Below are 22,822 nucleotides of genomic sequence, written 5' to 3' on the forward strand. Positions count from 1 at the left end.
ATAAAGTTTTTATGTTTGGGTTTACAACAAAACCCTAGTAGAGATTGATATAAGATTCTAAGGTATAATAATGAAACCCTAGATCTAAAATGTTTTCGATATGATTCAAGTCCTAACTTGATCTAGTTGTTGTTATCTAATGTTTATTTTTGATGATGGAATCTAGGGTTTGTGACAAAACCCTAGCAAAGATTGTTGTAAGAGTCTCGATTATGAAAGGTGTAATCCTAACCAGGTTTAGGATATATAAAAGTTTCATTTCTTATTCAAAGCCTTGACAACCCTAGATGCTCCCATTGTAATGACACGCTAAACCTACATTAATATAGTTAACTTCATGCTCTTGTATATTTGTGCTTGGTTGTACTTGTTCTTCAAGATTTGCAGGTACATAATCTTCAAGATGTTGAAGTTGCTTACTTACCTCATACTTGATGATGAATTGATAATGACATTGAGCATGATGGTAAGAGGGAGCTGTAAGAATCCAAATGACATTGAAGTTTAAATTAGTGATCGACAAATGACCTTGTTACCATATGAAGATAAGGAATGATGTTCTGTAAGGTTGAAGTTCTCTGATGATATGATGATACGAAAGAAATAGCCTATGTGGTTGAGTTGAGAAGAAGCTTGGATAAAGAAAGTGTATATATCTCCCCAATTAAGAGGGAGGGCATATTGTGTTAGCTATAGTAGAGACCTTGAAGAAAGAATAAGAATAGAGAAAGACTAAAGCACTACAAATGGTTGATGAAGTTGTGAACTCTTATTGGATGTTTTGGAAAGTGTTGAGGCTAAGTTTGGTGTTGTTGGAGAATTTAAAGGAGGCTTCCGTCAATATGTGTGAGGATATTGTGATGATCTAAGCAACATCAAAATGGTTAAAGACCCCTGAGTTTCGTGCTAGAAGAAAAGAACATATACATTGGAAGTTTGATATTGGTTGGGGTTGTAAAGCTCCTGGATGCTCTAATGGTTGAACGAGTAGTTGATCTCTCCCTGAGAAGTTCTGAATATTTGACAAGCATGCTTGGATTGACAATTGAGAGGGAGAGATGAAGTACCATAAAATTGCATGTATAATGGTACTTGGGAGGACATTTTGGTCAGCTTTAATGATGTTTGGATCCCAGTGAGGGAGGGTATCATTGGTCTTGTGGAGCTTTGACCTTGTAAATGATACCTAGATCCCTAAGGTTTGGTGTCTTGGCATGAAGGCCTAGATGGTATCTATATTCATACCAGTATTTTAGCCCGACAGTACCTATAGTGGCATGTTGCCTTGATGACACCTTAGTCCCTATTAGTATCTTAGATCCGTGCATGAGCGTATGACAATAGTGTCATGACACCTAGATCTTTGATGTGTTGGATACCTTGGCAGTTAGGGTATCCCTAGCATTGTGTATGTTGTTGTACTCTTCTTGGAACATTACAAATTGAGGTCAACCTTGTACCGATTGAACAATTATGAATACCTCGATAGTTAAGAGGGAGTGTTGAAAAATGTAACTAGTATCAGTCTTCATAATTGTATGTGAGTCATTATATAATGTATTTGTCAAAAGAAAGAAAGAAAAAATATTGTAAAAGAAAATTATTTATAAGCATGGGTTTCATGCTCATTTTATTTTTGTTCTAGGCCAAGCCTCCATTGAAGGCATCTAGGGAGGTGTTAAAAGTCATAGTCATAGTCATTATGTAAAAAGACCCTTCTTGGGCTCCTTATGTCAAAGAAGAAAATATGTTTTTGTGTCAAAATGTATAATAAGCCTCCATCCATCAAGTTGACTCCATCTTCTACTAGTCAGCCTCATTGAAGGGGCTTGTCCTCACACAAATAGGATATATATATATACAAGTGCATTCGGCCTATTGAGAGGAGCATACATGTAACATATTCGATCTGCAATTCTAAGGCAAAAAGAAGAGCAAAAAAGGAATAGAAGTAGGGACATTTCGTTTGTAGATGAAAGAGAGTCCAATCAAGGATGAACGAAGACCGAAATTCCTCTTGCAATAGTCCACACATGTGAAGATTCATGAAGCATACGAAGAAAATAGCATAGACCTTTTTGAAGTATGTAATTTGAGTTGATCATGAAGAATCTTGCCTAGAATAGTTGACTTGATGGATGAAGGTCTAGTGGTGGTCTAGAAGTCTTGGTTGTCTCATTTGATTTGATTCTTGAAGAAGAAAAGAAGCTTTGGGTTTTCCCTTAAGAGAGGATTTTTGCCCTGGCTAAGTGCCTACATTTGGTGTCCATTTGTCTTTGACAATCTTCATGTTTTTGGTAGTTGTTTGATGATAAAGTACATAATAATAATAAGCAAAAGAAGAATCCAATTAAGTAAGTAAAAGAACATCACAAGCACCTCTCAAATTAAGAGAAACCATTTTAATTAGTTGCCCTAAGGATTTCTCAACAGGACGTCCTCTCTGAAGTGCTACAGAAACATCAAGCAATCCCTCAAGGAATTGAAGTTGTACTTAGGAACAAGATCTAGCAACACACTCATGAAATCAAGTGAGATCAACATCATAGGTGCATAAACTTTAAAAGTATCGGAATGGGCCATATTTACTATTAAGGAACCAAGGGACTTTACATGCGCATTATCTTCAAATGTCTTCATAGCTTGTGTCTTGTAAACAAGTTACATTGCTTACGTATGGAAGGGTCATCACAATGCCCTATTAGGAGATTCCAACCCTAAGGAGAGGAATAGCTCCTAGGCCAAACCATGAATTAGGAAGTGCAAATTATTAATGACATGATGTGGGGTTTACTTTATGGAGGATGCCATTGTCTTGTAGCACCTATGAAATTCACAATATCCTTGAGCACTATTATGCAAGGAGGGAGCAATCGTGGGACTTGAGTTACCCCTTTCCTTGGCCTATTTTTATCACCCCTCTTGTGCACTTTTTTTAATCACTACATATATAGCTTAGGTTACAAGCTTTCAATGATTCATCATTTACCCCTTAAAGAAGAAGCATTCCCTTGCTCATCAAGATTGGAATATTCAAATTTTATTTTATTTAGATAACTCATGCATTGACCAAAAACTAAGAGAGGGCTAATGAGGGTAGAGCTCAAGCTAGGCTTCTATTCATGCACTTTCATTTATCACTGCCAATCTTTTGCATTTTAACATATGGCTTATGCTCTTTCTTTTCACTTTGTTGCATCAACCTCTTACGCAAAAGTTTCCATGTACCTACTCAAGGATGAGAAAAACAAGGAACCAATATTGGTGACAGATAGCAATCAACAAAAAGATTGGATGTGGATTTATGGGAAAGATGGAAGGCATTAAGTATGGATTACCATGGACATGCAACATCAATTAGAGCCTGCGATTTGCGCCCCTCCTATACAATGAAAGAAACGCCTCAAGGAAGGTCACAATAGATTAGGGGCAAGTGATAACCACCAAGGTGGAGCAAGGAAACAAGCATACAGTCAAAAGTGGTCTAATCCAATTCAACCTATGATCACCTTATTAAAAATGAAAGAATCACTTAAACGATGCAACACAAATGAGTCAATTATTTGTACGCAATTCAATAGGTAGGGCACTTCACTAATAGGTTTTGCACCTACATGTGCAAGGTTAACCTTAGCCAAACCTATAAAATATAATAATGGTACAATATAAGGTCGATCGTGACCAAAAGTGAAAACTACACTATTTTCAACACAAAACATATATTCAACTAGGTTCCATGGGGGAGAATTTTAGGCTCACCTAGACAACATAAAAACGCAGAGTGAAAATTATTAGCATCAAACTAGAATGCATTAACTTCCACCTAGGCCAACCCTAGTCTCTCGTTCTTCTAGGTTACGGCCAATGATATTGGTTCATATTTTCCACATCACTCATGTTAGGGTTTTTACATTTTATGTCATAAATGGAATCTCCAAAGCCCTTCACTCCACAAAGAATGATTTGGCCTAGATCCTACCAATAGCAATAGTAGCCAAATGTTGCAAGGGGAGAAAAATTCACATTAGACCTACAAAGCATAGGAACCATATATTTTCCCACAAGCATTTGTCAACTTTGATTGTTATCATCTAGCAAAAATTGTACTTATTGTTTTTCAAATAAAACAACACTACTCAAAGCTTGAAGTAGTTGTCCTCTTAGTCAATCACTGTCTCAACCTACAATATGAGTAAAAGTGATTTTCCTTGCTCAAGAAATGGGCAATAAATTGTACCAATCTGTAAAACAAATTCTACTTCCACAACTGATTTACACCTTCTCAATGGATATCAAACAACTCTTATTTTATTGCCATAAAGCTTAAATTCCTTTAGTTATTGATTACACACAAGCTGTCACAAGACATTAACTAACACAAAAAATAACTTAAACAATAAGTATAAAAGGAATAATAGATGGGAAAAGCCAAATACAGTTCTTAGTTATGGAGATTGCAAGCAAAAAGTAAATTTTGGTTAACTAAAATTAAATTTATGATTGTCATTTGATATCAATAGTGTATATACCCAAGCAAGCAATGACATATCTTCCAAAACAAAACATGGCAAAAGGATTGCAAGCAAAAAGTAAATTTCAGTTAACTAAAATTAAATTTATGGTTGTCAATTAATATGAATAGTATACATACCCAAGCAAGCTATGAGATATCTTCCAAAACAATACATGGCAAAAGATTCGTAGCAGTCCCGCAGGATTTCGACATCAACATCAATTGCAGGTTTCACTAATGAGATAAACTGCAGCAAAGACAAAATCGATTTAATTAAAAAGAAAAATACATTTGTTAAAACTTGCCATTATGACGACATCTAATAGAGGTGCTCAACATTTTTCAATGACAATACCAAGCACTTTCCATCCACCACTTCAATATAAAAGAACAAAACATGTTGTAGACATAATAACAAAATGATAAAGACTTAAACCCCATGTTTTTTGTGAACTTTTATCCTACATAAGTTATATGTCAAATACTAATTTTGTCTAGGAAGCAACATTAAACTCCCTGTACAACCTTTCGAGAAAAGTCAACCGCTTGAGTTGAACACAGGCTTCATGATTTCTTTGTGATATCATGATTGTTTTTGGCAATTTCATTGTTTCAAGTTGGTCACACTAGGAAACCTAAAAGGACATAGGTATTATGATGATGCCCTCCTCTCATACCGAGGTTTTCATGACCCCTCCTATAGATCCATAGCCCATCCTCCCATGGTTGTGACTCCCTATTGTTGATGTGAGTAGTATCAAAAGGTCTTCTACAATTCCTTGGTGTCTTAGTATGTGGAAGACATTATTTGCCTCTTCTAGTGATTTATGTTTTCTTTCCTAAGTTTAACTTGGGAAAAGTACAATAACTAAAGAGAATTAATTATTGTGGACTATTGGGTTATCTTCTAAGAATAAATAATTTAATTATTTAAGTGACTTAGAAACAATCTCAACCTTTGATCTTCAAGATGTTTCTAGAAGGAAGATTCAAGATGTATCTAGAGGGAAAACTGGGGTTAGGGATTTGGACACAATGAAGATTATAAATGGAGGCTAGCAATCGAGGTGAAGCACAATGAAGAGGACAAGTGTGTTAAAATTGGCAACTAGGGCCAAACTCCATGTGGGTCATCTTATTTATGGCAGCTGATATTTTTCTTGGATCCCTCTCATCGAGAGGTGTGGGATTGATCTAAAAACCATCCGATTCCGATAAGTATTCATGGAGTTATGAATTTATTTGTGTTATAAGACAATTAGTCAAGGTCGGCCAGCAACCAAATAAACCCCACATATGCTCAACGTTTTAGTATAAAAGGAGATGACTTGAGAGTCATTTCTCACACACACTTCTATCTTGATTTCTCTCCACTTGTCTTGGGTTTTAGTGGAAGAGAAATCTAGGAGTGGAAGCCCTAGACGTTGGAGGAAAGAAGACTAAGGGAGTTGCCCTAGAGGAGATGCCCTAGCCCTAGACGTTGTCAAAGAAGAAGTCAAAAACGTTGTCAAGGAAGTATGCCCTAGTTGCAGTCTTGGAGGAATCTTATCACGTCTAAGAGAGGCCCTAAACGCTGCCAAAAGGCAGCCCTAAATGCAGTCTAAGAGAAGCCCTAAACGTAGTCTAAAGGGCGGCCCTAAAAGTTGTCAAAAGGCAGCACTAGAAGCAGTCTAAGAGAGGCCCTAACGCTGTCCAAAAGGCAACCCTAAACGCAGTCTAAGAGCAGCCCTAAACATTGTCTAAAGGGCAGCCCTAAACGTTGTCTAAAGGGCAGCCCTAAACGTTGTCTAAAGGCAGCCCTAACCTAGTCTAAAGGGAGCCCTAACGCTAACCTACGGTGCCCTAGATGCAGACCTAATACAGCTGAAAAGGTGGGTTGTAGGTGACCCTCAAAACAGGGACAGCATGAGAGTTTGAGGACTCAAACATGCTCAGGACAGCAATGCTAATAAATGGGACAGCTAGGCTAAGACACATGGGACACCAGCAGGTATGGCAAGGCTAAGGGGACAGCAGCAAGGGATAGCAGCTACACCTATATATCTAGGCAGCAGTGGTAAGGGACAGTTGTATAGTAAATGGGACAACAAAGGAATGCTAAGGCAAGCATGGACAGCATGGCAAGCATGGTGCTGCAAGCACATGAGACATGCTGTGTGTCAACATGGTTCAGCGTACCACTTGGGACAGCTGTGTGGCAACATGATCAGCTTCAGAACAATGATGGGACAGCAGCATGTTGGGACATAACTATGATGGGACAGCAATGAGATTGATGGGACAGCAGCATGTTGGGACAGAACTATGATGGGACAGCAGCATGTTGGGACAAAACTATGATGGGACAGAAATGACATTGTGCAGCAGTGGCACAATGGGATAGCAGCAACAGCAAGGTGCAGCATGTACATGGTGCATCAATAGTACTTGGGACAGCAATGATGCTTGGGGCAGCAAGTACATGGTACAGTCATGATTGGTGAAGCATGATGAGATGCAACATAGTGATGATGGGTGCAGCACGGTGAGGCACAGCGTGATGACAAACAATGATAGGTGAACGAATCACCTTGGAGAATCAATTGAAGCAGCATGTCTTCAACTGATCTCACGTATCATCTTCTTAGAGATGATCTATGCTCTTATCTAGATAAGTCAAGGTGTTGACTTCTATTATAAATGTACTATCTCTCTCTCTCTTTTCTGAACTATTGTAGAACATTTAAGAAGAATTGATCAAGGGTTTCCCCACATTGGGGTTTGTCCCTGGCTAGTGCCACATCTTGTCTCCTCTTGTCTTGGCTTGTATTCTGCGATTTATGTTTATGTTCTATCTGCAGTTTACTTTAATGTTGGCGTGATTGCTAATCTGGAAAATATATTGAGCTAACTGTGAAAATTGAAATAAATCGCTCTAAACATAGAACATACCCAAAATTAACAAAGTGTGTGAGCGAGTCATCACAAGAGAGCGATTTTCTCTACAACGCGAGTGGCTTAGTGACCAATGCATAGAGAAGGAAGAAGTGCGAATGGGTTTGAGCAAATCCAGGAGGGTCGAGTTGGAGAAGATTACAAGGTTGAATTGCCAAAAGGAGATCGTGTTTGTATGGAGGAGGCCGAGTCGCTGGAGTGTTGGGGTTTTTCTGGTGTACATTAGTGGCAAAGCGCAGATTTGATTGCTGGAGATCGATTTCTTCAAAGCGATTGCAACTGGAGGCAGATTTCCTTGAAGTCGATTTACATGGGCCGAATTCATTCTGAGGGAGCCGAGTTACAAGTTCCAAATTGTATTTTTCCTTGTATCTTTGTGGGTCAAAAAACCATATTTTCCAAATAACGAAATGATGGAGAATTGTTTGTGGGTTAATTAATTTGCAAGGTGTGATTGATCTCTCCGGTTTATTTTCGTTGCATATTTTTTATTCTAGAAGTTAAAAATACGAGTGATTTTATTTTTCGATGATCAGTTATTATTTGGGTAAATAAATGATAAACTAGGGATAATTAAATTGTCACGAGAAAAACAAATCTGCCTAGTATTAGAAATTTAACACCTATCCATCCTGACAAACCCGCAACTCCTTTCTCAATGTCTTCTCCCCCGACATTCTCACCCTTCTCTCCTTCCTACTCCCTTCCCCACCTCATCTTCTCCCTCCATTTCCTTGTTTCCTTTCCTTCTCACATCACTGTGACCCCCGGTCTATCATCATGCCCTCACTCTCCTTACTTGTAGTACACATGAGCTCATCATCTCTTCAATCCATGGGTTTAGCACAATTTACACTTCCTCACCTTGCCCCCTCAACCCAATTTACCTATCCATGGTGTCTCTAAGGATACCCCAACTGCCCATAGCAATGGTGGCTAGCAACAACAAAAATAGAATTTTGCAAATTTGGAGCACGATCACGAGACAGAATCTTAGGCATATCAACTCAGAAGCTTGATGCAAAGAATAGAGTAGGTCAAAGAGGTGAATTTAAAACTACAATCAAAGGTAGGTTCTCTCTCAAACAAGGTCTCAAAAGTGGAATCTAAGAATCTCCATCTCAAGAAATTAATGGCCTAAATAAAATGCAATAAATTGTCCAGCCACCAAGCAATTCCTTCATGCAAAAATTTTGGACCTCAATAACAAGCAAGAAAATATTTGTTCTCAATGGCTAATATTAAAACAAGAAACTGAGATGTGTCTCAATTCCTAGACAGTTCAGGGGAGTGACAAGCCCCATCCCCCCCAAACCCTATTGCAATAGAGGGGTTATGCAAGCCCAATTCTTAAAAGAGCACACTAGGAGTGCTCATGAGCTAAACTTGAGGTTGAGGATATTCACATCATTACTAACTTTCTCTAACCCCACACAAGCAAACCCTTTTTTCCCAAGATACTTTTAACCTTCCAAATATTGGCCTAAAGAGGGCTAAGTTCAAATTTGATTCCACTTTATTCCTCCACTTCTGGCGCTTCAGGCTAAGCAAAAGCTCTTCTAACTTCCCTACAAGATTTACTTGGACAAGGATCTCATAAGGTCCCAAGTTGCAAAGCTCAGGTACTCCAGGAAACATGTTGCAACACTATGAAAAGTTAGCAAATGGGCCACCATCACATGCCTGAAAGCGCTTATTCAAAATCCCCAAATGATAGCACCACTAGGGAGTGGGTGGTGTCTTGAGGGTTTCATTTGGTTGTTAGAATTGTAATGGAACTCTCTCGTCTTCCTCTAGCTCATTGTACGATGCATTCAAACCATCACATATCCTCTTCTTTACCAAGATGTATGAGTCTCACTAGGACTTTGCCAAGCTATCATGGCTATCACTATTTATTAATAAATAAACAAGAGGCTAAAAGCTCTGACGATGTTCAGGGTTCAAGAGATGTTACCTTAATTAGTTTAGATGACTTTGATAGACTCAAGTGAGTCTAGATCAATGGCATGTCCCACTTCCTCAAGACATATTCATCACATTTCATAAATTTCCCGCTACTTCATCAAGCTCTACTCTTTACAAAGACTTAAACAAGGACCTAACAAGACTTGTATTCCCATATAGTTCAATGCTCAAATTTAAGAGAAATCATTCTCCTAGTGATTTCAATGTCTATACCAAATCTCATTAGATTCCTCTTCACAACAAGTCCAAGAATGTTTTTGTCTCCATGAGATAGACACCCAGTGTAAATACATCTTCATAGAATTTACAATGACACATTGGGACCTCCCATAGCTTACGACAAGAATATTTTGTACCTTGGTGAGTCCCATGAGTTACTGCTCTGGAATGGCCTCCCTCACTTCCAAGATTCCATCAAGTTCAGGAACAATGTGATTGACTATTTCCTCGCCAAATAGAGTCTACTCCCATGTATCTGCCAATTTTCCATTACCTTGATCCCTCTAGCTAACCATGCCCCCCTCTCATTTTTCATTCAATATGGCACTCTACACCTCTATAACTCCACCCACCACATCGCCCGCCCACCCTACTCATATTTAACCCCAAGTGCTAGCTCAGTCGGTATATGCTCTTGTGCCAAGTCCACACAGGTCTTAGAATTGAATCACAATGGGACCTATTACCCACCAAAATGGGAAACCCTATAGGAGAAAACTTTTTCTCCTACCTTGGATGGTCAAGACACTAGCCATCACATATCCTCTTCTTTACCAAGATGTATGAGTCTCACTAGGACTTTGCCAAGCTAGCGTGGTTATAATTGTTTATCAATAAATAAACAAGAGGCTCAAAGCTCTAATGGTGTTCAGGGTTCAAGAGATGTTACCTTAATTAGTTTAGATGACTTTGATAGATTCAAGTGGGTCTAGATCAATGGCATGTCCCACTTCCTCAAGACATCATCACATTTCTTAAATTTCTCGCTACTTCGTCAAGCTTTACTCTTTACAAAGACTTAAACAAGGACCTAACAATCCTTGTATTCCCATATAGTTCAATGCTCGAATTTAAGAGAAATCATTCTCCTATTGATTTCAATGTCTATACCAAATCTCATTAGATTCCTCTTCACAACAAGTCCAAGAATGTTTTTGTCTCCATGAGATAAACACCCAGTGTAAATACATCTTCATAGAGTTTACAATGACACACTGGGACCTCCCATAGCTTACGACAATAATATTTTGTACCTTGGTGAGTCCCATGAGTTACTGCTCTGGAATGGCCTCCCTCACTTCCAAGATTTCATCAAGTTCAGGAACAATGTGATTGACTATGTCCTCGCCAAATAGAGTCTACTCCCATGTATCCGTCAATTTTCCATTACCTTGATCCCTCTGGCTAACCATGCCCCCCTCTCATTTTCCATTCAATGTGGCACTCTCCACCTCTGTAACTCCACCCACCACATCGCCCGCCCACCCTACTCATATTTAGCCCCAAGTGCTAGCTCGGTCGGTATATGCTCTTGTGCCAAGTCCACACAGCTCTTAGAATCGAATCACAATGGGACCTATTACCCACAAAAATGGGTAACCCTATAGGAGAAAAGTTTTTCTCCTATCTTGGATGGCCAACCAACTAGCCAACAACCCTACACTTTGCTCAGTGATGATGATAATACACATTCCTTCGCCATTTGCACCGATCATGCACTTCTCACCATCTAGCATTCCTCTTGAATCAAGGTTGGCTACCACAAGGCACGTACTTAACCATTTTGTAATCAAGTGCTTTTACTTAATATTTTGGGCATTTTAGCATGGATAAATGGGTGATATGATGATTGACTGATCTCAACTGTAAATTTGTTCTCACACATTACCAGGGCGTTAGTCTTTATCCCTAGTCCAGTGGGACTTCCTCTAAGGCCTTAAGGTTATAGGAGGGGCACTACTTGGAACAATTGGATTGAAGTAGTGTGTCCATTACCATTTCATACTTAACACATTTTTGCATTCCCTTAATACCACATCCATCCTTCAAGTTAACTGTCATTGATTCATTGGGATTTCGCACTCACACATCCACATGGTTGAGTACAGCCAGAAAGCTTTTTCCTAGAGGTTGATGCAGCTAAAAGAATGAAAAAGCATAAGATGGCCACAACAAAATAAAAGGAAATATTAAAAATGTAAAAGATGGCCGAGACATAATTAGTGCGTGGAAAAAAGCCTAGTATGAACTCTACCCCCCTCATTAGCCATCATTGGTTCATAATCACTTGATGCTTCATCTCATCATAAGGAACCCTTTCATGTCCCAACCCTAATGAGCAAGAAATTGATGTGGACCTCCATTAGTTGATCCCCTTACCTTGGTACGTACCATGAAGTCATTCCCCTCCATTGCCACCTATTCTCATTAACACCTTTGGATTGAAGGGTTGATCTTGGAAACGCCACCTCCCTTAGGGGCTGCAAGCATCAAATAGAGTTGATTACCTAACCACCCCTTCAAAGGAAAGGAACACTTTTACAAGACTTGGTCTAATCAAATATTTGAAGGTGATCCCAGTTTGAAGTATTTGTATACCCTTAACAGTTAAGTGTGGTCCACTTTGATGCATCTATGGTTATTGTCTCTAATGAATGGTTGCTTTCACCTGAGCTTAAGATTGTTTTTCCAGGTGGTTTTGTTGGAAATACTGAGAGGGGGGTGAATCAGTGTTTCTTTTACAATTATTACTTTACCAATTTAGATCACTTATAACTAAACACAAAATGAACAATATAGAATAATTTTATTAATTAGAAATAATGACTACAATCCTCTTCTTTACAATAAATCAAGTACAATAATGTTTCAGACTCCAACCCTAGATGAAGACACCAATCTTTCAATCACTAGGCTCCAACCCGTACTTTGTCAAGCACCAACTTGGACTTCACGAGGCTCCAATCTCTAGGGCTCCAACCCTATCTTCTTGAGGACGCATATCCTCTAGGGCACCAACCCTCTTTTCTAGCACAGGTTCCAACTTGATCTTTTTTAGGACACCTACATACTAGGGTGCCAACCCTATCAATCTAGTCCAGCTCTTCAATGTAGGTCGAATGGTTCTTCAAGGCCTCCCAAAAACTTCTGTAACAAGCCTTGACAATATCTCCAAATTTGCCTTCAATAATTTTCCTCGCTTAGCCGATCAATGACAACTTTATGATTCTCAGAAGTTGTTCCCACCACTCTTCATGTCACCCAAACAATGTTCTTCAAGGTCACATCATGAGGACCTCCATCAATACATTATGAAGTCTCCACTAATGTCTCCAAGTCAGCTTCTAAAATGATGTGTTGATTTTCGGTAGCATCGGATGTGCTCTAGCTCTGAAATTTGGTGGAGGGGCTAGAACACATAAGATCTCCAGAACCCAAAAATCGTTTGCAGAAATTCCAACCAGATGAGGAGTTATTAAAATAATTAATATTTTTAATGGGTTCCTAAGTCTAAACTTGGGAAAAGAAAAATATTAATGTGTATTAATAAAAATATGGGTGAGAAAGTTCTAAGTGATGAGGATCAAGAATGTTTTAACCTTAGTCGTTGATTAGAGATTAGATCACGGCAATTGATTCATCAATAGGAAAAGTATAAGAGGAGGCTTAAGGGTCAATTGGAGATACACCGAATTTATCAAAGAGTTCGATTTTTTTGGGGCGTGGTATGCTGAGAAAGTTGAGCTAAGTGATCTGAGTTGCAGTGAGAGTGGCAGTTCGGCAGAGGGACTTCAATCCAAGGCCAAGAATACATAACAGAGAGGCAAAGCAGCAACAGGAGAGACAACACAGCTCCAGAGAGGGTGACGCAGAAGTTAGAGGGGCTAACGCAGTCCCTTAGAGGCACCGCTTGGGTTTTCTGTGGGGCAGAGAGAGCAACAGTTCAGCATATCAACTTCTGAGCAAGGGAGGCTCACTAAGAGGGTGATGCAGTTCTAGCGCAGAGCTTGAAGAAACCATCACTGCCCGGCACTGGGAACGACAATTGTCAAATGTGGGGTTTGATCATCTAGTTGCTAGATTTGTCAAAATATATGTCTCCGGATAGAGGTACTTCTGTCAGGCTTATTCTCTGTCGTGAGAGCTAGATTTGGCACCCTAGTTGTATTCAGAAATCTGCTTAATAATACAAACCCTCCATATGTTGTACCAGTTTTCCCGAACTGGGTTTTTCCAAGGAAGATTGTCCAAAAATAACAGTGTCCCTTCTGTGATTGTCTCAATTTATTTCAGTTCATGATCTATATGTATGTGTAGGCTAGAATAGTGTTTTTCATCGATGTTTATGTAATTAAATAACTTGTTAAACGCAAATAACAAGTACGAGATGATAAACCAGTGATTGCAGTAGGATTTTTTATGTGTAGATTCAGAAATTCTCACATGGTATCAGGGCTTGCAGATCATAGGAGAACGAAGACACCAGCCGAGAGATCTAGAGAATTTGTTGCAGAGAAGCAGCTATCCCGAGTGACAACGCTATTTCAAAGGCAGAGAAGCAGCTGCAGGGGTGACGCAGAGCCAGAGGTGTGATGCAAACGCTCATGCATTATCTATGTCAACATTTCAAGCCTACAGAGGGTGACGCAGAGCCAGAGAGGAGCCCACGCAGTGACTGCGTCAGCTCTCTGGGCCAGCGCAGAGCTTGAGAGGTTCGAATCAGCCAGTTGCCGGGGATGGAGGAGTAGAGCAGATTCGATTTGAGGAGTTGGTGGGACATTGTTTTTGTTGGTGCAGGACAGTGTCTATGGAGACAGAGCCAAGGTAGAGGGAGTCACTGCCATGACATATTTCTAGCCATAGAAATATAGATCCAGGTTGCAGCAGCAAAGGAGGATTGGAAAGGAGTGATTCGACATTTGGCCTGATGATTTCCGTGAAGGAAATCAAGACTCAGAGGGAGTCTAGAGGAGCTTGTTCCTCAGAGGGTTTCTTGCGCCAAAGAAATCCAAATCCAAGTCTTGCTAGATGATGGAGCATCCAATTTTGTCATCTGGAAGGCCAAGATCCTGGCAATCCTAGACAAACATCGCATCACAGACTATGCCTTGAAGGTATTTGTTGAACCGATCAACGCTAATCCGTTGAAGAAGTACAAGGAGGCCCAAGTTAAGGCCAGGTGCATGATCCTAGATAGGGTCAAAGATCATGTAGTACCACACATTGCTGAGAAGAACACAGCAAGGGAGATGTGGGAGGCGCTAACCACCTTGTATCACAGATCTTTCGTCCAATGGAAGATGCTATTAGAAAATCCGCTGAGACAATACCAGATGCAGAAGGGAGAGGAAATCGATCCCTTCCTTCTCAGGTTACAAGGGATTTGCGACTAGTTGACTTATGTGGGGTCTACACCAGATCCTGAGTTCATGGTCAGCACTACCTTAAATGCAGTCACCGAGGACTAGGAGATTTTTGTCCAAAGTATCTTGGGCAGAGCGACTCTCCCCAGTTGTGAGGAGATGTGGGTAGATCTTCGACACAAAGAGCTCAGGAGGATGACCAAGATAGGGAGTAGCGGAAAGGGAGCCCAGGTCAAGAAGGAGGAGGAAGAGGATGCAACTCTCACATCGTCAGGACATCAAGTGCAGCAAAAGAGAAAGAAGAAGGACATAACTAAGGTCAGATGCTTCAACTGTGGGAAACTGGGACATTATGCCACTCAGTGCCCCCAGCAGAAGGGCAAGGGAGAGGCTTTTGAATCAAACGATGCTCTAGCGAAAGCGGACAAGGAAGGCGAGGATGACGATTGTGCCATGAGTGCTCATGTGCCTCTCGAGAAGAGGTGGGGTGACATGGAGTTGTAGTTGAGAGGACTACATGGGGGGCAGGACCCTTGAGGTGCCCAAACTCTTAAATCACATACGGCTACGAGATCCCTTAATGATGGCAGCCTAATGACAGGTGTCAGTTGGAGCAAGGTGTGATGGAGCAACAATGGCAAAGCTAGAGTGCCAAAGTCTAAGGCAGCGCAATGGATGTTGCAGCAGTGCGAGAGGCACAAAGCAGTTTTCAGCAGCGCAGTAGCAGCAGAGGGCCAGCACAGATTAGCAGCAAAGGTAGCTTCAGCATCACGAGTTTGGGTGAGTTTTGAGTGACTTACTTCTCAGCAACTAAGTTGCAGTGCAGCAATTAGCAATGGCAGTTCTATGGGCAGCATGATGCAACATTTTGATAGGGAGTTGCAGTATAGATGTATAAGTGGCAGTGGCAGAGTCATAGGCAGCAATACAAGAAGCAGTGGTACAATGGATGAAGGGCAGTAGGCCAAGCATCAACAGCACAAAGGACCGAAGCAGTGGATCAGTGTAATGCTTCTATGGGGAAGTATTGCTAGAGCACATTCCTCGCTAAGAGGGAGTGTTGATTTTGGGTAGCATCGGATGTGCTCTAGCTTCGAAATTTGGTCGAGGGGCTAGAACACATAAGATCTCCAGAACCCAGAAACCGTTTGGAGAAATTCCACTCGGATGAGGACTTTTTTAAATAATTAATATTTTTAAAGGGTTCCTAAATCTAAACTTTGGAAAATAAAAATATCAATGTGTATTAATAAAAATATGGGTGAGAAGGTTCTAAGTGACGAGGATCAAGCTTGTTTTAATCTTAGGCGTTGTGATTAAAGATTACATCACAATCATTGATTCATCAACAAAAAAAGTATAAGAGGAGGCTTGATGATAAACTGAATTGATCAAAGAGTTCAATTTTTCTGGGGCGTGGTTTATTGAGAAAGTCGAGCTAAGTGATCTAAGTTGCAGTGAAAGGAGCAGTTCAGCAGAGGGACTTCAGTCTAAGGCCAAGAATACATAGCAGAGAGGCAGAGCAGCAACAAGAGAGATAGCGCAGCTCCAGAGAGGGTGACGCAGAAGCTAGAGGGGCTGACACAATCCCTTAGAGGTAGCGTTGGGGTTTTTTGTGGGGCAGATAAAGCAGCAGTTCAGCATATTGACCTCTAAGCAAGGGAGGCTCACTAGGAGGGTGGCACAGCTCCTAGAGGAGGTGACGTAGTTCCAACGCAGAGCTTGGAGCAGTAGTCGCTGCCCAGTACTAGAATAGAGGTACTTCTGCCAAGTTTATTCTCTGTTGGGTGAGCCGGATTTGGCACCCTAGTTGTATTCAGAAATTTGCCTAATAATACAAACCCTCCATATGCTGCACCGATTTTCCCGAATTGCGTTTTTTCCAAGGACGATTGTCCAAAAATAACAGTGTCCCTTTTGTGATTGTCTTAGTTTATTTCAATTCATGATCTGTATGTATGTGTACGCTGCAATAGTGTTTTTCATCGATGTTTATGTAATTAAATACCTTGTTAAATGCAAAAAACAAGTAGGAGATGATAAACCAGTGATTGCAGTAGGATTTCTAATGTGTAGATTCAGAAATTCTCACACGATGTTCAACAACACTAGCTCCAACTAAATGTCCTCAAGATACTCTTTAGGTTTGTTTCAAGAAAAAATGCTTCTAAGCCTGCTTCAACTAGTTACCAAAATACCCCAAGGAATTATTCAAACACTGGTTCACAGTAGGTTAAGATATTGTCCAAAATTGCCTTTCAAGTTTGCTCCAAATTCACTCAAAATCTGACCCAAGCAAGTCAATAAGTATTCAAGAATTTGTTCCAAGAAGAGTCACTACAGGACTATTGCAGAGATTATCAAGGAGTAACCAAAAATTTGTTCCAAACTGAGATAGTGTCGGCTCCTAGATGCAGTCTTTGTTGCCTCAGAAGTTCACAATATGTCTACCTCAAACAAGTCACAAAATCTCCAAGAAATTGTATCAAAAAAAACTTCCCTCTTTATGAACAATGCCTAGTTCTACGATGAGAGATTTATACAGGTCGAAGTATAGAATAATTTCTCCATAGGTCCACAAGACACCTTTCACAATTCTGATATGAACTCACACCAATTGCAGGCTCCAAATCTACTCCACAAAACCAAATTTCTCTTGGGACTGAGGTCTGTCCTAATCAACACAGGTCTGAGCTTCAGAGGGCCGAAGAGACAGAGGTAGTTTTGCCTCAGGTCAAGCTTCAGACAAGCCGCACGAGGGTCTCAGTCAAGGCCGCAGGAGAGCCTCAGTTAAGGTCGAAAATTTCAGGCCTAAACTTCTATGTTCATGGATCTGAACAAAAAAAAAAAAAAAAAAAAAAAACTTTTCATAAAACCAAGATAGCCCTGAAATTTCCAAGTATAAAACATGTTTGAATTTCCAAACAGAAGTACTCCACTAAAATTGGTTTTTATTCTTCACTATTTCACTTCTCTTCTCTAAGATTGCCTTGACCGAGTTGGATGGCTAAAACAAATGAGCTCAAGCTTGTATTTCTAGTTGTTTGCCGCAACGAAAGGACATGTCAGTTGACTTAAGGGTTAACATGTCTTATGGAGCCAATCTGTATTGTAGTTAAAGTCGACATGTAACTTGCAAGATCTATTTGACAGTTTTCAAAAATTTCGTTCCATACAATTTTAAAATATCTTCATAGGAACGCCTTCAATATTTTTATCCATAGTCATTGCAATTTTGACAAAATTTGGGTCACCATTGTGTTAAAATTCCTACACTCTTAAGGAACCCCTATTGCGGCAAATTTGAATCTGCTTCACTTACTTGATTTTTAAATTACATTCATCAAGTTGTTCTTCTGAATACTAAAGCAAATTACTTCTGCAGCCTACACTAATAAAAAATTTGATCTCATGAAACATAAACTAGAGCAAAAAACAAGATACATAGGACACACTTATTTTTGGACACAATAGTCCTCGGAAAAACCCAATGCTCATCTAGCAATCCTTTACAGAGAGAATACTGGCGGAAACTCCGAGTGAGTTTTACGGTTACCTCACTTCACCCGCCAGAACTCCCACTGATTCGGCACAAGACTAGCTAACCCCAACTATTTCTGCGCTGGTCCTGTGTCAACTTTTCAGGCTCTATGCCAGCCCTGCGTCACCTTCTCTGACCTCCGCGTCAGCTCTCCCGGCTATTCTGGCAATTCCCCGCAGTTCTAGCAGTTTCAGTTGTTCCGGCAATTCTGGATTCTGCGTGACAGGAAACTTTTTGCATCAGCACTCCCGGTTGTTCTAGCAGTTCCCGGCAATTCTAGCAATTCCCAATAGTTCCGGCAGTTCTAGATTCTGCGTGACAGACAGCTTTTCTGCTCTGTGATGGCCCTTCTGGCTCTGCGTCAGGACTATGTGGCCCGAGACTGGCCTAGCGTCAGCCTTTCCCGGGTATTGCGCTGCCTCTCTGCAAGTTCTCTCCGCCTCTCTGTCAGTATTCTCTGGAAATTCCTTCTCCCGGATTCTCACTGACCTCTGCTGCATAATGATCACTTAGTTCGAATTTCTAATAGATCTACCATTTTTGTGCATAGATCTGTAATTTTTTTGTGGGTTTTCTAACTTGGGTTCCTGGGCTTTATTTCTTTTTTGTATATCTGGGTTCTGGGTGTTTTTGTTTTCAGGTACAGGTTGCAGATCTGAGAGAGAAGTTTGATTTGAAGCCAGACCTAGGCCCTAGAGGGTAAGATCTTGAAGTTTGATTTTAAAGGAGGTGCTTAGCTTGAAACCCTTCATGCATCACCAATAAAATTCTTATGATAAGCCCAGGATTAAATTTAAATGGCCTCTTCATTAAACACAGATCGAGAGTTGGCTAGTCCAACTGAAAACATCCCCTAACGCCTGAGGATCTAAAAATCAAGACTTTCTTGCAAAACCCAATTCAGCTATCAAAATAGAGCAAAATAATAATAATAAAATTCAGATAAATAGAGATAAATTATCATTTAAACCCCAATGACTGAGCAAGATACCTGTACTCAAATCACTCTTTCAAAAGCTATCATCAATGGCTAAAAAAAGGTTCACACATGAAAACGACACACCTTATAGTATTTCCATGAAGAGTAACATGGGTGAAAATTAACCCCAAATTCTTTATTTATTATTCAAAAAGAAGATTACACAAGAGCTCTTCGCTTAGCACACGACTCAAAGATCCTCGTCAAAGCAACCTCAATCGTTGATGAGGATTAAAATTTATTTTAATCTCATCCATTGAAATATTTAATTTTTGAGGAAATTCGAAATTTTCAATTAAATGCATTTTAATTAACTCAAAAATAAAAAAATTTGAGTTAATTTCCTCAAAAATTTGACTTTGACTTAACCCCCAAGACCAAAGGCTTAAAATATAACAAAATAATTAATTTACCTTAGTCTCGGGACCTTTTAAAATTTGACTTTTAAGGATGAAGAATTTAAATTTACCTAGGACCTAGAATTAATTAAATTTTTGGCTTAGGATTTTAATTAATTTTTTGGCCATAAAATTTAATTAATTAACCTATGAGGTGATAAATTATTTTTCCAACCCTCAAAACACTTTACATCATGATTTTCATATTTTTTACATCATAAGGGGGAAAACCCATTTGTAATAGACCCTCACAGACCACCCATTTCTGCGACACATATAATCCAACAGAGCAAGCAATTTGTAATAAATAACCTAACCAAATAGTCAGGATTATTCCCAAATTACTTTTACATAGACTCGATCGCCTAAGATCCCAATGACAAAATCCATTCTGGCTTTGGGGTAAAACTGAAGGAAAACTCTGCCGACCATCAGAGAATGGATCGGTGAGACAAAAAACCTTCTAGAATGTAAATCGTTACCAGAAAAGTAGGTTTACCTAGGCAATTACATACACGACACGGATCTACTGAGATTATTTACATCATATACATGCAGAATGGGTTTACATTATAACATGATGATTAGGATGATAATGATAGTTGAACGACACAGGCACGTCGATCAAGCGCTATCCCTTTTGCAAAAAATAGGGGGTGTACTGTTATGGGTCGTTGACACATAGTGGTCAACAAATATGATAGGAACTAACCCCACCATTGTCTCAATGCTCTTCGTTGTCTTAGCCACCCTAAGTCGTTGCCATTCACCACTTCGATGCCTTTAAAAATTGGGCTCTAACCCTCGTTGTCTCAAGAACTTAATTTTCGAACTTCGATGCCTCGGGAATCTAGATTGTTGCCTTCGCTACCTCAGGAAACTAGGTTTCTTCTTCAGAAAGATGGCTTCTCGGCCCCTAGTTAGCTCAGGAAAATCGGTCCCAACCTCTCTCTGCCTTAGAGAGCTATACTCTAGCCTTTGGATGACCTAGAAAGATAGACTTCAGCCTTCTCTACCTCAAAAAAGTAGTTTCTAGCCTTCACTACCTCAAAAGGTAACTTACCAGCCCTTCATTGCTACATATAGACAAGCTTCAACCCTTCGCTTCCTCAAAAAGTTATAACTCAGCCAGAGCCTAGTCCTATAGCAAGAAATAATGGAGAAATTGGCTAGGGTGGAATCTTTCACCACTGAGCCATTTGTTGCTTCCCTTGTGCCATCTGTTGTTTCCCTCTTGCTAGCTCCCTTAAGATGTCTAAGGGGCTAACCTCTAGTGGTTGTTCTTCCTTATCCGCCATGGCTGAGTTGTTGGTACCCTTCTTTTTCTTTATTGTAACGTTTTCCCTATCCTTTAGGAGCATCCAGAAATCCTATGCTCGCAGGCCGGTAGAATGCACAGCTCTGATACCACTATAATAACCCTCTTAAAGAGATTACCCTTAGGGTAGATAAACAAATGACATAATTGAATCGTATAACAGTGACGATCTATTAAATGAACAAATGGTAAATGAAGTACTCAAACAACAATTGATTCCTCAAGCATCCACTGTAAATTAGGGCCGAATTGACCAACCCACTAAGAGACATACTATACAGCACAACATCCATAGTCCCCAGTAAGGATAACAACACAAACTTAGATCTAAGTTTACAGACTGAAATTTTCCATTACTGTTGGGCACACAAATTGTTCTACCTTAGGTTAATTGAGGCCACACAAGTTTGTTGATTTGCTACAGTCCTTCTATGTGGCTTTGACACAATCTCCAATAGTAATAACCTTCGCTATCTTATCTTCCAGCTAGTCGCACCCCGTTTAAACCCTACTCATGGCCCCTTTGTTGTCCTATACTCAGCCTTATGCCTGTTGCTGTTGTCGGAGGATAGGAACTAACCCCATTGTTGTCTTAATGCTCTTTGTTGCCTTAGCCAACCTAAGTCATTGCCCTTCACCACCTCGTTGCCTCGAAAAATTGGGCTCCAACCCTCACTATCTCAGGAACTTAATTTCCGGACTTCCCTACCTCAAGAATCTAGATTGTTGCCTTCGCTACCTCAGGAAACTAGGTTGTTGCTTCAAAAAGATGGCTTATTAGCCCCTACCTACCCCAGGAAAATCAGTTCCACTCTCTCGCTACCTTAGAGAGCTATATTTCAACCTTTGGATACCCTAGAAAGATAGAGTTCAGCCCTCACTGCCTCAGAAAAGTAGTTTACAGCCTTCATTGCCTTAAAAGGTAACTTACCAATCCTTCATTGCCATAGTTAGGTAAGCTTCAACCCTTCGTTGCCTCAAAAGTTAACTCAACCAAAATTCAATCCTGTAGCAAGAAATAGTGGAGAGATTAGCTAGGGTGCAATCTTTCACCATCAAAACCAATCAGAGAAAAGGGGTCTTAAAACCCTCCAAGAGCCTCAGCCCAAAATCAAAAAGAATAACAACACATGATGATCATAATGACTCTCCTCCCTTCCTTTTATAGATTATCTTTGGGGTTTTTCCCTCCTAAATTCAAATTTGAGTGATTTGCAAGTTTCCTTCCATTTGCCCCAATTTAATTTTTATTATCTAATGTTACCTAAGTAATATTAAATAATAATTCCCCCTTTTTAAATGACTAACCTCCGGAATTATATAGGCTACTATGTCCTTCCTTCGGCAATAAAATTGAAGAGAACGTTACAGCCTCAAAGAAGCTTGTATATTTTAGGAAAGAATACTCTCTAAAACTAATAGATTCCCCATAGACCCTAAGGTCAATTGTGGAAACAAATTGGGGAAGGAGAAGGTTTGTCGAATGTAAAAAACTTTCCCTAGATTATGGCCCATTGTAATATCCCCAATTTTTGCATTGTCTTGTGACGAAATTAGGAGGGGTCTCCAGACTCTAGAGCTTATGTCAACCAGGGCATAGGAGTTGGATTACATTATTGGTGGGCCCGGAGGGTTTCGAGGAGTTTTATGGGGTCCAACTAAGATTGCTTGCCATATTTCACCTTCATGATCAGTTCGCACGGTTCGCTTTTGGCTTCGTTGCATTCCGGCGCTTCCTGTAAAACAGGGTTATTAACAAGCATCTTTAATTAAATTACGCCTAAGGTGTGGTTTCAGGCTGATTACTT

At 40.0% G+C, this 22,822-nt stretch overlaps 1 protein-coding gene across 4 annotated transcripts in view; it reads right to left on the reverse strand.

Annotated features, from left to right (window-relative positions):
• The window catches only part of LAZ1 (organic solute transporter ostalpha protein (DUF300)), a 226,171-nt gene that overhangs the window by 84,617 nt on the left and 118,732 nt on the right, over positions 1–22,822 (reverse strand). For all 4 annotated transcript variants that reach the window (XM_089433283.1, XM_089433282.1, XM_089433281.1 and 1 more), the window contains one exon: positions 4,652–4,760. In XM_089433283.1, coding sequence (XP_089289409.1) covers positions 4,652–4,760 — 109 coding nt within the window. The remainder of the gene's footprint in view (positions 1–4,651; positions 4,761–22,822) is intronic.

The sequence above is a fragment of the Pinus tabuliformis genome, chromosome 5_1, assembly GCF_031772625.1.
Source record: "Pinus tabuliformis cultivar Carrire ecotype Pingquan chromosome 5_1, CPIR1, whole genome shotgun sequence".
Classification (NCBI taxonomy): Eukaryota; Viridiplantae; Streptophyta; class Pinopsida; order Pinales; family Pinaceae; genus Pinus; species Pinus tabuliformis.